We start from the raw sequence: 13,356 nt of genomic DNA, 5'->3' as shown, positions 1-13,356 counted from the left end.
CACAGATCACATTATTTCCTTATCACCTTCAAGTGAATTCTACAAATAGTCTAATGTTGAGCACCAGCAATCAACTTTCAGGTAAAAAATGTGTAGGAAATGTAGAATATATGGGGCACCGCTTTGCATTCCGCTGTTTTTACATGAATAAAAGTTCATTTTTCATACAAAGTGAACGCAGTCCCAAAGGTTTTCATCTAAAAAAAATAAAAATGAAATCTCTGTTTTGAACTGGCTGTACCATATGCTTAAAAGTACTATCCAGTCAATCAAAAATGTTTTCTCAATGTTTCCATGTTAATAGAAAGCCCTGTTTTCCCTTCTCAGTTCTGTACAGCAGCTTTGGAACACAATGCGTCAGCAGTACGAGAGCTGGCGGTGCGCATCATCTTGTCCATGTACCAGCAGCACAGAGCCGCTGTTCTCCGCTTCCTTCCACCCAACTCTGCTGCTGCGCAGAAGAACTTCCTCTTCAAAACCCTCTTTGAAGGCTTCGCCAAGATTGATGGGAAGCTGGTGGAGACTCAGGTAAGAAGTGTTTTTTTAAACAGCAGATTCATTTATTTATTGATACTTAACATCTACTTTATTTGCTAAAGTAAGAAATGGCTGAAATGTACTTTTTGTAGATGAACAAAATGTGTTCAGACAGTTTTTCAAACAGATTGCTGTCAGCGAGGAGCAGCTGGTAGATGGACAGTGAAACTGTCAGACATGGCAGATGGGAGAACTCTGCCGAGCTGGAAAGGGTTGAGTTTTTTTTTTCGAGGAGACTGCATGACGTCACGTTTTTTTCTTTTTTCAAGGCAGTATAAGAGTTTCATGTTGCACAGACAGCAAGCTGCCTCCACTGCTTCCTCTGCCAAACACAGCACAGGCTGTCTGTCCTTCACTGGTTAAACAAATTAGATCCATGCATGGTATTATTAAAGGTGGGGTAGGTAAGTTTGAGAAACCGGCTCGAGATACACTTTTTGTTATATTCCATGGAATGCTCTTAACATCCCGATAGCAATGAATATCTGAAGTGCTCTGACAAAAAATCAAGAACAAAATTTCATCTGTGGAAGCCGTAGTACTGTAAAAAGCACGACCAATCATTTTAGCCGCTAAAATAACTGGATGGCCTACCTGCCTGTCAGCCTTCCATCTGTGCACAAACTTATCTCGTGCCCTCATTGGTCATGTGCGCGTTCGTTTGTGTTGGAGGAGGGGCTCTGTAAGAAAGTGGCAGAATTTTTCCGGTTGTGTATTTTCAAATTCTAGCGCACTCGAGCTGATTTCTCCAAAATTACCGACCACACCTTTAAGATATCTATTTGCCATTTTTTTTCCAATTTTTGTGTCATCCTCAATGTGTCCTTCTGTAAGGCTACACTAGCAAAAAACCTGTCTGACTAGTTTCTTTTATCAAAATGTAGAAAGGATGTTAGCTGACACCACAAACACAGCCAGTAAACAAGTCTCGCCTTTCAAGTTCATATGGTGCAATGATGCTTTACCGTAAAGTTTGTGACTCAATCAGTGACCAAGTCTAATTTCTTACCGGCAGTACTGAAGACTTAACCTCCCTATACCGTAATGGAGTTAACTGTCTGCCAAGCATTCAATAACATAATTAAATGAAAGCTGGTAAAGTCTGTGATCTTGAAATGATCTTATCATGAATAGACAGAAGTAAGGAAAATGAAACTGACTATATACTCACTTCTCCTTCAGACTTTGAAGAAGGGAGGTGGTCAGCAGGATGGACAAAAGGAGAAAGAGGAGATCCACTCCCTTCAGGAGCAGCTGGCTGCCTTGAAAGAGATCACAGTAGGTGGAGCTGTCATCAGACTGCACTTCTTGTAATGGCTACTAATTAGTATTTATGACTCCAGGCAGACTTGAGTAGAGTTTGAGCTCACTTGGTGGTCAGAAACTCAATTATTCCCGTGAACAGATAACATCAGCAGTACATGAAATCCTCTTGAGAGTGTACAAAGGCCTGAAGTTGTGTTAAGCTTTTTTTCTGTGATAGGTCCTTTTTGTAACTGTGGTTTCTGACTTCTCTTTCTCCTTCTCCATCTGCTTGTAAAGGAGAGACGGGAGGAAAGCACCAAAGAAGAAATTCCCGATGAAGAAGCTCCCAAAGTCGAATCCAAAAAAGCTGTCAAAACAAGTATGTAAACATTTTTACTAGAAAAGAGCCGAGCAAAGGATTTCAGATCCTAAATCACATTAAATATATTATTCACTAGAGTAAAAACATCGTTAAATACTCAACACCAACAGGTCTGGATTAGATGTTGCAAAGCACAATGTTATTTTGCTTTAAGATATTGGTAGATAGAAAATTGTTAGTATAGAAATGCAAAACAAATCCAAATAATTTCCCATTTTCAAAAGGTATAAGCTTGTACATACTAGTATGTAAGGGCCCTTAAAGCATCTACTTTTGTTTCCAGTTGCCAAGCAACATTGTTCTTTAGAGTTTAACCACTTCAACTCCAAGTTTGGTGCTCTACAACAGAAACAAAAGCTCCATTTGTAGGCACTAACAATATCGTTTGCATGACTATGCCAGCCATCTCTACTATTAACCTATACAAATAGACTTTAGATCCACCACAATCAGCAAACACAGAAACAAAGTATAAATAGATTTTACTGCTCATAAGTGTAATTTCAATTTAATCTGACAAAAAAAATCTTGTTTTTAGCTAGTAGTTTAGTGTTGGTGATGTAGTAGGCCTTGGTTCCCCAGACTATTAGGCTGTTGTACAATTAAAACTACGTTACTAAGAAGCAAAGGCGAGAGTTTAATTGACATGTAAAAGCTTAAAAATTCACAAGTGGGGAATTTACTGGCATTTTGTTATGCTGTAATACAAAATGTTAAACCAAAGACTATATTTAAAGAACCTAACAACAATTAAAAGAAAACCCTTTGACTTTGAGATCAGGAAAAAAGGGAAACGCCAAAGTAATAACTCATTTTGGGATTTAGGAATTATTCGTGCAGTCACCCGTCCATCATATTTTCAAAGCTTAACATGAGGGTTCTATCAAAGCTAAACAGATCTCTTTTTAACAAAATGATAAACGTTACTACTCTGAAATCAGTCAATCCCATTTTTAGTGCTGGATTTCTTTGGTCTGATGCTTTAACGAGGGGCCCTCGATATCTAATACTATCTTCTTAATTTCCAGAATCAGACAGTATCGATGTCCAACAATCTATCAACTACCTGGACAAGTAAGTGACTCATAATTCAATGGAGACCTTAAAACAAATCACGGAAATCATAGAAAGATGCAAAAACTGATTTTACAGGTTAAGTGATTTCACAGACAATCTATTTTTCTAGCTCAGGTGTTTCATTTAGTGTAATATTTATGGCAGCAATAGTCTGAACTGCAACCTGGTCTTATATTTCAGCCTGTGTATATTCTGCGGTAAAAAGGACGAGTCCTTCACAGAGGATGGATTGGACCTTCATTACTGGAAACACTGTCCGATGCTGAGACGCTGCGATGAATGTAGACAGGTAAGATAATACATACGATACGATACGATACACTTTATTGTCCCCGTAAGGACATTTGTTCTGGAGTTCCGCATACATGTACATATACAAGCATAATAAACATTCAAATACATACAAATATCATCACTCATGCACCGTTTGCACAAACACAATACACAGATGCACATACTGACAATGGCGACCTTTTGCACAACCCTCATGGCCAACATTTAAAAGTAGATAACATTAGATGTGAGTTTTAATAAGCTTAATGGACAAAGGCAGGAATGAGTGCTTATAGCAATTGTTTGTGCCTGTCTAAGATAATAAGATAACATTTACTTTATTAATCCCAATTTGGGAAATTGTTTTGTTGCAGCAGCATAAAACTAAACAAGGCATTGCACATAATAACACATAAAAAGAGTAGAAATAAACAATTCTAAAATATAAACATCTCATTTTATAGAAATAAAAATAAACGATCATTAGAGAGTAAGAAAATATAGAGATGACCGTGAAGATAAAAAATCTATAAACTGTCTGACAAATAAAAACACTATTGAAGGGCCAATTAAATTATTAAAATGAGGTACACTGGAACGTTTTAAAAACTTTTGGCATGTATTTAGTTGTCTTGAAAGAAGGACTCTCTGTTCATTAAGCAGCTCAGTAACAAATCATTGTGTCCATAGGTAGTTGAGATAGCCAGCCTCACAGAGCACCTGCTGGGTGAATGTGAAAGCAGGTCCAGGTTCAGCCAGTGCCCGCGTTGCTCTGAGGCCGTGGCCCCAGAAGATCTCACTCGCCACGTCCAGGGTCCCACCTGCAATGGTGAGTTCTCAGTCTCACTCTTTCAATTTCTCAACCTTCCTATGTATTAAAACATGATTGAATTGTGTATTAATTTGTTTTTAATACATCTTTGTCTTTGTTATTTTTATTGGGGGAGGCATGTTAGTTTGACATGCACGCTGTAGGCGTCTTACTTACTAGCCCATCAGGACAACCAGGATTTGTAGTTTTCTTTGATGAGAAAAAGGGTAACTCTATATGAGGATGAAAATGGCTTTATCAAAGCTACTAGATAAAACCCAAATAACTAAATAACTAAACAAATATGGCTTAACTGTGGCAATGGGCAACAGTCTCTGGCAGAATAAGTTGGAACTTTATAAACATATATATTAAGAACAATATTTAATGGAAGCATTAATCGTTAAACAGAAAAAGGTCTCATCTTCCCAAAAGCTATGGTCAGCAGTCATAGGCCCCATTTACACAGGAACGCAAACAAAAACGAACCAAATTCGATATCAAAAAAGTGTTCCGTCCACACACAATCGGCTCAATTAACGTGTCCGTTCAAACGAGACCGCTCGACCCGCTGGAGACGCTGTAGTACATATGCCGGGCCTGGAAGTGGCGCTGTACTTCCGCCACAAAATACACCAAAAGCAGCAAAGAAGACTTCACGAGCATGCATGGTTGCTATGGTTGCCCTTCTGTTTATTCTCCGCGGTGCATTTAGCAGCAGANTGCGATAGTCTTAGCCAGTTTTGCTTTTACATGAGTGATATGAGGTTGCCAGCTGATTTTGTGGTCTCAAACCACACCAAGGAACTTATTTACATATACTCTTTCTATGTTTATGTTATCTAGTTTTAATTGCACCTGTGGATTTGTTTTATGTTTTCCAAATAACATAATCTTTGTTTTGCTTATATTTAATGATAATTTGTTTGTGTCAAACCAATGTTTTACTTTAATCATTTCTGCTGTTATCACTTCAGGTCAAACCAGAATTTGTTGAAATCGATTAATTTGAGTGGAATTATTAAGATCACGTGAATTTGTGAGATGAGTTGAATATTAAAGCGTCTTGACAGAACTGACCTTTTTAGGGAACTGAGAGCCAAAGGGTCAACGAAGGAGGACGTTTTCATATTATCTGGGCCAACATTTACATAATATGAGTTTTATATAACTCTGATTTAAACTGCTTCAAAATAGAGCAATTGCTTGCATTCAGTCCTATGATAGTAGTCACATTTTTAAATACCTCTCTTGTATAACCTAAACTTAGTGTACGGCTAGCGACTGGGCTAACTAACAGTTACCAAGCCAGCTAACTTAACAGGCTACAGTGGCAGTAGCATGTTAGCGGTTAAATAGCCTCTAGCTTCAATGATCTTAAGACTCAAATATACTTTTTTAAGGATTTGAAATATTTTTTAGGCCAAACTGTAGGTTATTTTAGAAAGGGCTAGCCACTGACCTGTCCTCAGTTGAACTGAGCATGTGTTTCTCTCCCCCCTAAAAAAAACAAGCAAGATGTGCAGCTGGCTATGGTGCAGGCTTGACAGAGCGTTGCAAGTAAAAATACTAGGTTACTGCTTGTCATTTTCTGGCCTAAATATTTCGATATGATACATTTATTATAGATGTTGTATTATAAACTCAGCCTCTTGAAATTGAGGAACTATGTGATGTTAACACCATCTGTAATGTCACTGCATTGAATTCAGCCCTTTGTCCCAGACTTTTGCTTTTGTTAATGTTACTAGATTCTAAATTTCCAAATTCTTAAACCAACTTTTTGGGAAAACTGTGACTATTGCGTTGTTTACAAAGGAACGCAAACGGGTTGTATCTGCTACTTTTCTCTTTCGTATAGTTCGTTCACACGAGGACGTAACGGAACCGCGGAAACGGACCCCTCAAACGATAACGGGTCCCAAGGTGGATAGATCTGCGGACGGAACGCTCTGGGGGGTCAAACGGCTCCGTGTGTACGCCGCCCCATACGTCATATCCCCACCTCTCTCCTGCTCACCCCTGTGTCACCCGCGTCATTGCTGATGTGTTTCGCCAACAACAACCGAGTGTTTCGAGCCAGGTCCCGGTATCTCGCAGGACAGTGCACCCAGCAGGAGCCTCCAGCTAGATTTGGATCGATATGGACATAAACGCGAGTGAAGTCTAATCGGACAGGAGAGAGAGATCAGAGATCAGCTGCTGCGGAGACACGCAGGAGAGGGGGAGGAAAAGAGAGGCTCAATGTATTATTCTTATATTATTATATAGAGTTGTTATTAATTTGTTTAAAACTTAATAAATAACAAAGAAGACCTTTGATCGGCACTTTTCTAATTTTGTCCGGAAGATTTAAACTTTAACGGACATGTTGACCGGCGAAAACAAATTCTAACGGAAACTCTGCCGCACGGTTCCCTCGTCCCTTGGAAGAGGCGGAGAGGTGGGTGTGTTTCATCTGCTGGTGGATTACCGGGGAGATTTACAGCAGGAGAAACACGCTTGCCTCGGGGAGGGAGAAAAAGAACCAGAGCCCTGCCTCTCCCCACCTCTATTGCTAAATCCACCGTGGAGAATAAACAGAAGGGCAACCATGGCAACAATGCTAGGGAAGTTTTCATCGCTGCTTTTGGTGTATTTTGTGGCGGGAGTACAGCGCCACATACAGAACCGGCATATGTAATACAGCGTCTCCAGCGGTGCCTATTGCGTGTGGACGGAAGACTTTTTTGATATTGAATTCGGTTTGTTTGCGTTACCGTTCCTGTGTGGCTGCAGCCTAAGTTACTGCCACCACAAATGGTTTCACATCTCAGAGCTTCACAATGTGGAACCAGACTACGATGCTTATTCCCTCCATACGTATTTTCTTGTCAGTGTTAACCATAGAATTCAAGAAATTCAGACCACAAAGTCACAACGCCTTACTGTATTAACAGGATCCCATCAAGTCACTACAAGATGATTTATTGTTTTGGCATGGTTGTCTTTACCTGACAATTCAGTGTGGAAGCAGATTCAAACTGATCCTGCATCTATCTGACTTATTGAGCTCCTGCGGATGATGTCACATATGCTGGTCACGTGACGAGAAACGAAGGGGNAGCCGTTATGCACATTATAAAAAAGGGCTATAAGAGTTATCAATAATGTTTTCAATATGTGTGACTTCAAAAATAATACATTAGTGTGTTCAAGATATCCAACATTATTGATAACTCTTATAGCCCTTTTTTATAATGTGCATAACGGCTGTAGGTTGGTTTTGTACGTGTTTCCCCAAATCTCCACACAGTAACTCAGACATGTTAGTATGAGTGTATTATACAGAGTATATCATGAGTTGTAGTCCAGAACGTGTCTTGCTTTCCCCAATATTGCGATAGTCTTAGCCAGNATTTGTTGAATAATCACATTTACGTCTGTCATATTAAACTGGAAGATAACATCAGACATGGTGTTGAACAATCCTCAGATATTCCCTATTGTTTTTTTATAAAAAACAATAGGGAATATCTGAGGATTGTTCAACACCATGTCTGATGTTATCTTCCAGTTTAATATGACAGACGTAAATGTGATTATTCAACAAATGAGTTTGCACATTTTTATGATTTTAAATCAGCATCACCAAGAAACCAACAGGAGGCTTATCTCTTTAAAAATCTTCAGTTATATAGGCCCTAGCCACACGGAGACGGTAACGAAAACGAACCAAATTCAATATAAAAAAAGTCTTCCATCCACACGCAATCGGCACCAGAAACGTGTCCGTCCACACGAGACCGCTCGAGACGCTGGAGTACATATGCCGGGCCTGTAAGTGGCGCTGTACTTCCGCCACAAAATACACCAAAAGCAGCAAAGAAGACTTCAAGAGCATGCATGGTTGCCCTTCTGTTTATTCTCCGCGGTGGATTTAGCAGCAGAGGTGGGGAGAGGCAGGGGCCTGGCTCTTTTTCTCCCTTCCCGAGGCAAGCGTTTGCTCCTGCTGTAAATATCCCCGGTAGTCCACCAGCAGATAAAAAACACCCACCTCTCCGTCTCTTCCAAGGGACGAGGGAATCGCGCGGCAGAATTTGAGTTAGAATTATTTTTCGCCGGTCAACATGTCCGTTAAAGTTGAAATCTTATAGAGAACTGTAGCGGATACGACCCGTATCGTCTCCGTTTGGCTGCAGCCATATGAGTTGAAGATGCGCGCGCGCGCGCGTGCGTGCGTGCGTGTGTGTGTGTGTGTGTGTGTGCAGGGCAGCCCTGTACAGAACAGATAAGAGTAAAGAGATAACTGAAAAGTGTGTTAACAGGACAGACAGCTAGGTCTTTTCAAATAACTTTGATGTGCAAGAAAATGTCCGGAACAGCAGAGACAGTGTGGAGCAGATGCATGACAGACACATCTTCTACTGTTCCTCTCGGAGAAGGGTACGGGTTAAGCTAGATGAGGCCACATGTTAAATCCCTGGAGCGTAGCTACGCTGTATTGGAATGTGGAGCTTTACAGGAAATTGGGCCACATGGTGTAGACCACAGGGATCTAAATTAAGAGTAATGTCACAATCTTTCCTTGTTATATCAATATAAGTTATGTTCTACAACACTATAAGATTGTGTTCATCCAACAAGACATTGATGATCCACTCAATTAAACTGGTAATTTTCCTGAACATAGTGTTATTTATTTATTAAGTGTATTCATGACCCATTCATTTTACAACAGCAAGGACAGTATAAATGCAGTCCAGGTAAGTCCAACTGCAATCTGAATAAAAAACTCAGTTTAAAATGTTGTGTTACTTACAAAATGCATATGTAGATGTTTTTTTTTGTTTTATCAAGAAAAAGGTTTGGATTTGCTGTAGGTTAAAAGCATAGGTAACGTCTGTGTTTCTTTAAAGAAATAGCTGATCAACTGTGTGTGTGTGTGTGTGTGTGTGTGTGTGTGTGTGTGTGTGCGCGCGCGCGTGCGTGCGTGCGTGTGGAACCTTCAATTGCTCCCTGCAGATTCGATTTGCTGCTGACACATTGTGCGTCTTAAATCAGATAGATGGCCAGGGCCTGAGGGCACAGAGCACCCATTTCCCCTGGTGCCCTTATGTAATTAGCTTTCACTTAGCACCTTAATGCTTTGCCCCCCCACCACAAATTACCCACATGAAAGTCTCTTCCCTCCCCTTTCACCCACTCTTTTCTCGACTCTTCTTCATTCCTCCTTTCTCCCACCCACAACAGCATGATTTAAAGGCCACTTGCTTCTCTCAACAATTCATTATGTATTGCCATAAATGCATTTACTAATAATAGCCTAATGCTGTGTTAGCATTTTAAAAGAGCAAATGTTTTCAAAAAACAGTTTTATTGTAAGGTCACTTTCCCTTGTGTTGCAGGCAGCAGTGACATGCAGCATGTTAGCAGACAGCGATTACATAAGAGACAACTAAGCACAGCTGTATAAATATTTTTCAAGGCCATAAACATGTAAATAGTGTAATGTCTAGTGTTCACTCACACTAAAACAAGGAAGCAAATCAAAAGAGACAGCAATTTGTAAACTGACTAAATAAAGAAAAAGGGAGTGGAAAGGAGTGGTTTTGCTGTGGTGCAGTGATAAGATAAATATCTAAAACTCATACCACAGTTTGGCCTTCATTTACTTGACAAAAACATATAAAAGCTTTTAACATTTCACAAAGCAGAGAATGAGGGCTGTATACAGCCCACTTTACACTAAATACAGAAGCTTTAGGTCTGGCCTGATACAGCTCATTAAAATCAGTGTTGGTGTCTGAGAAAACACAGGCAACAACTAGCTAACATCACTACCAGTGAATGGGCGCCATTGAGTTCTCTCATTCAATTAACATTATATGACTGCCCGCTAGCAACCATTGAATAGAGCTGGCACTAACGTCACCCAAAGTGTGGTAGCTTTAAAATTGATATTTTCTTCCTGTTTCGTCTCTCTACTGAGATTATGTTCTGGTAATGGTGTTCGTGATATTTCCATCGGGGTGAATCTGAGGACAGGCCTGTAGCCTTAATTATTTTGGATGAGTTCAGGTTTCTTTTAAAGGAGTCGTCTACTAAGCCCAACCCTACTGTAGTCAGTGTGTTTGGTTGGTCTGCTGCCAACAGCCTGAGTGATGATGGAAAATGGGCCACACTTACAGGAAGAAAGGCATGCAGGCTGAGGCTGGAATTCAGAGAAAATGTCCACAGCAACAGCAGCAACATTAGCACAGGAGAGCAATGACATCCTACGCTGCTAATGACGTGTTACATTAACATATGCTCCCTAAACAGATCAGAAATGAGAGGTACCAAATGAATAGGAACCAAAGATTTGTTAAGCCAAGTGCTAATGATGCCTGCAGCAATAACATAGACCGAATAGAAATGGGTCTCAGCTGGGTGAACTGTACTGCTTTGTGCAATGTAATCACTTTGCCAAACTGGTTTCCGGTAATGGAGAAGTCTGTCTAACATGACAAAGTATTTACCGCAGTGGAACGAGAATGCAGTATCACATGCATTCAAACATACATAGAGGCAAGTACAGTAATCGGGCAGATCCAGATTAATAAGGCATGCATGAAATGACTGAAAATATTTAAATTGTTTCAACAAAATTCCTTGTCACTTCATATCTCTGACTTGTGTTGCTAGCAGACTAACCCTTTTATCCTTATCTAATTTGTTTGTTATTTCGGTTTCTTTTTAGTAAGCTGATAATATGGAATCAGAAGCAGAACTCAACTGCTATCATATGAAAATATTGTGATCTTCAAAACCATTCTCTAGACTTTTTATGTATGTTTCTTTTCTTGGAAGTATACAGGTATACAGGCAAGACAGCTATCCAACATAAAAGATTCATGGTGCACTGTAGACTGGAAAATGTGCGTCCTTCCAGCTATACTTCTTTTCTGATTGTTTGTTGAAAGACTGCTCTCAAGTGCTGGCTTACTGTATTTATACAGTATATTCATGGGAGGTATACAGGACATATTTGGCTTGTTAGTTCATGCGAGCAGCCGCCCTTCCTAAGACACTACTTCTCTAGCACTCTGTCATAAAAATGTGTACGGACTCGTGAGCATTCATGATTAAAGTTCATGTGCACGTTTTTTTAATCCCAATGTGATAAGATCTTCTACTGTAATTCAGGCTTCAACAAAAGCCGTTGTGAAATTAAGTAAAGGTAACAGACAAGATGTCACTGAAATGCAAAACCGTAATTCTGTGCTGCAAAGTAAATACTTTACCACCATAAAAACATTTGGAGATAGTTTTCGTCGAGCCCCATTTGAAAATACTGGGTTGGTACCAGAGAAAAAAGGGCATAACATTTTCATTTATTCCTTTTTGGTGATTTTCATAAGAAAAACAACATCCTGAACTGATTGAATCCTTGTGAATGAGTCTACTTTCCTTCAGGCAACTCAATGTCTTCATGGCTAATCATGATCATTTTCTTTACAGCTGTCTCATCTGTAACAGACTTATTTATAGCAGGCAGTAATATGGGCCAGAGTGGCTAAGCAGTCGCATCATAATAAAGACAAAGCAAAACAGCGCAGAACAGCTCATCCAGCCTGCAGGCAAAGCTGTGTGGAAGGAATAAAAACACTAATGAAACAGAGAAATGTCCGGGGCAGGTCATACACAAAGAAACAAAAGACACACATATATTAATTGCAAAATAAAATGTTTTGGACAACAAGGCAAACCAATGATTCATGCATATGTATTTGAATTGAATCCAGCCAGGCCAAAAGGTGCACTTCAACCAAGCGTAGTTAAATATTGAGCATTTATTAGAAAACTGAAGCAATGTTGGTTTATAGCGGCTGTGGAAGTTAAAGTGAGGCCTAAGTGAGGTTTTTGAGGCCAGAATCAAATCAATGTTCTGACTGCATGAAAGAAAAATGCAGATATTAACACACAAATAGCCTTATATAAATTATTCTCAAAACAGCAAACTAATAACACTTTTTGCCTGAAGCCCATGCAACTTTACTCTCCTGCCATAATTTCAGTTGGAGACATCAAAGAGGCAAAGTAAACTTTCACCCCGAGTCCATAAGGGCACAAAACTACTTTTATTTGGCTATCCTGGTTTTACAGTAATGCGCACACACACACACACACACAATGAAAGAGGCCAATCATTAACCCAGAGAAGGGCGCTATACATCTCTTTGTGATATCCATTCCTCCCTCAGGTGAAATACGAGGCAGAGAGGTGTGGTGTGATTGGTGCATTTTAACGAAAGGAGAGGAGAAGAAGTAAAGGAAGATAAGAGGGGAAAAGCAAAGGTGAGATTATAGAAATCAGTTGAAAAAAATAAATGTACTAAGACACGATTAGATAAATAAATCAGGAAGGAAATAACATTGCACGCGTTTTCTCTGAGATTTCACAACTTAAGATTTCATAGACAGCCCTTCCTTTTTCAACTTTGGTGAAAGCATGTGAAAGGAAAAGAGAAGGAAGAAGAAAAAAAGAGTGATGACATCAATCAGAATGTAAATCTCAACAGAGAGCACGTCTCTAAAGACAAGAACCTGTGGCATATTCACTAAAGATTGAAGTTACCAGTAGATCTTGAGTTAAGGAGTAGTCCACAGGTGCACCATAGAGAGTATCCTGACTGGCTGCATCACGGCCTGGTACGGCAGCTGCACCGTCCTTAATCGTAAGGCTTTACAGAGGGTGGCGAAAACTGCAGAGAACATCACCAGGACGGAGCTGCCATCCATGGAGGACCTTTACNGAAGTCACACATATTGAAGTTCACTGATCTGGTTAAATTTAAAACGGCACAAATCATGTACAGAGCAAGACATAATCTACTTCCTAGGAAATTAAAAACATTGTTCGTAGACAGAGAGGGGGGGTATAATTTGAGAGGAAATCTACATTTGAAACAACTCAAGGTCAGAAACAACTGAGAGAAGTATGTGCAGAACAATCTGTGGGGTGATTTTATGGAATGGTTTGGAGCAGGAGTTAAAACAAAGCACAAGC

The 13,356-nt window shown here is 39.8% G+C and overlaps 1 protein-coding gene across 3 annotated transcripts in view; it reads left to right on the top strand.

Annotated features, from left to right (window-relative positions):
• Positions 1–13,356, top strand: part of cep104 (centrosomal protein 104) — a 133,779-nt gene that overhangs the window by 111,859 nt on the left and 8,564 nt on the right. For all 3 annotated transcript variants that reach the window (XM_010772449.1, XM_010772431.1, XM_010772440.1), the window contains 6 exons: positions 328–528; positions 1,720–1,815; positions 2,080–2,161; positions 3,193–3,238; positions 3,422–3,530; positions 4,205–4,343. In XM_010772449.1, the coding sequence (XP_010770751.1) occupies positions 328–528; positions 1,720–1,815; positions 2,080–2,161; positions 3,193–3,238; positions 3,422–3,530; positions 4,205–4,343 (673 nt within the window). The remainder of the gene's footprint in view (positions 1–327; positions 529–1,719; positions 1,816–2,079; positions 2,162–3,192; positions 3,239–3,421; positions 3,531–4,204; positions 4,344–13,356) is intronic.

The sequence above is a fragment of the Notothenia coriiceps genome, unplaced genomic scaffold (genome assembly GCF_000735185.1).
Source record: "Notothenia coriiceps isolate Sejong01 unplaced genomic scaffold, NC01 NC01_scaffold00000339, whole genome shotgun sequence".
NCBI lineage: Eukaryota > Metazoa > Chordata > Actinopteri > Perciformes > Nototheniidae > Notothenia > Notothenia coriiceps.
This window is presented reverse-complemented; position numbering and strand designations above follow the sequence as displayed.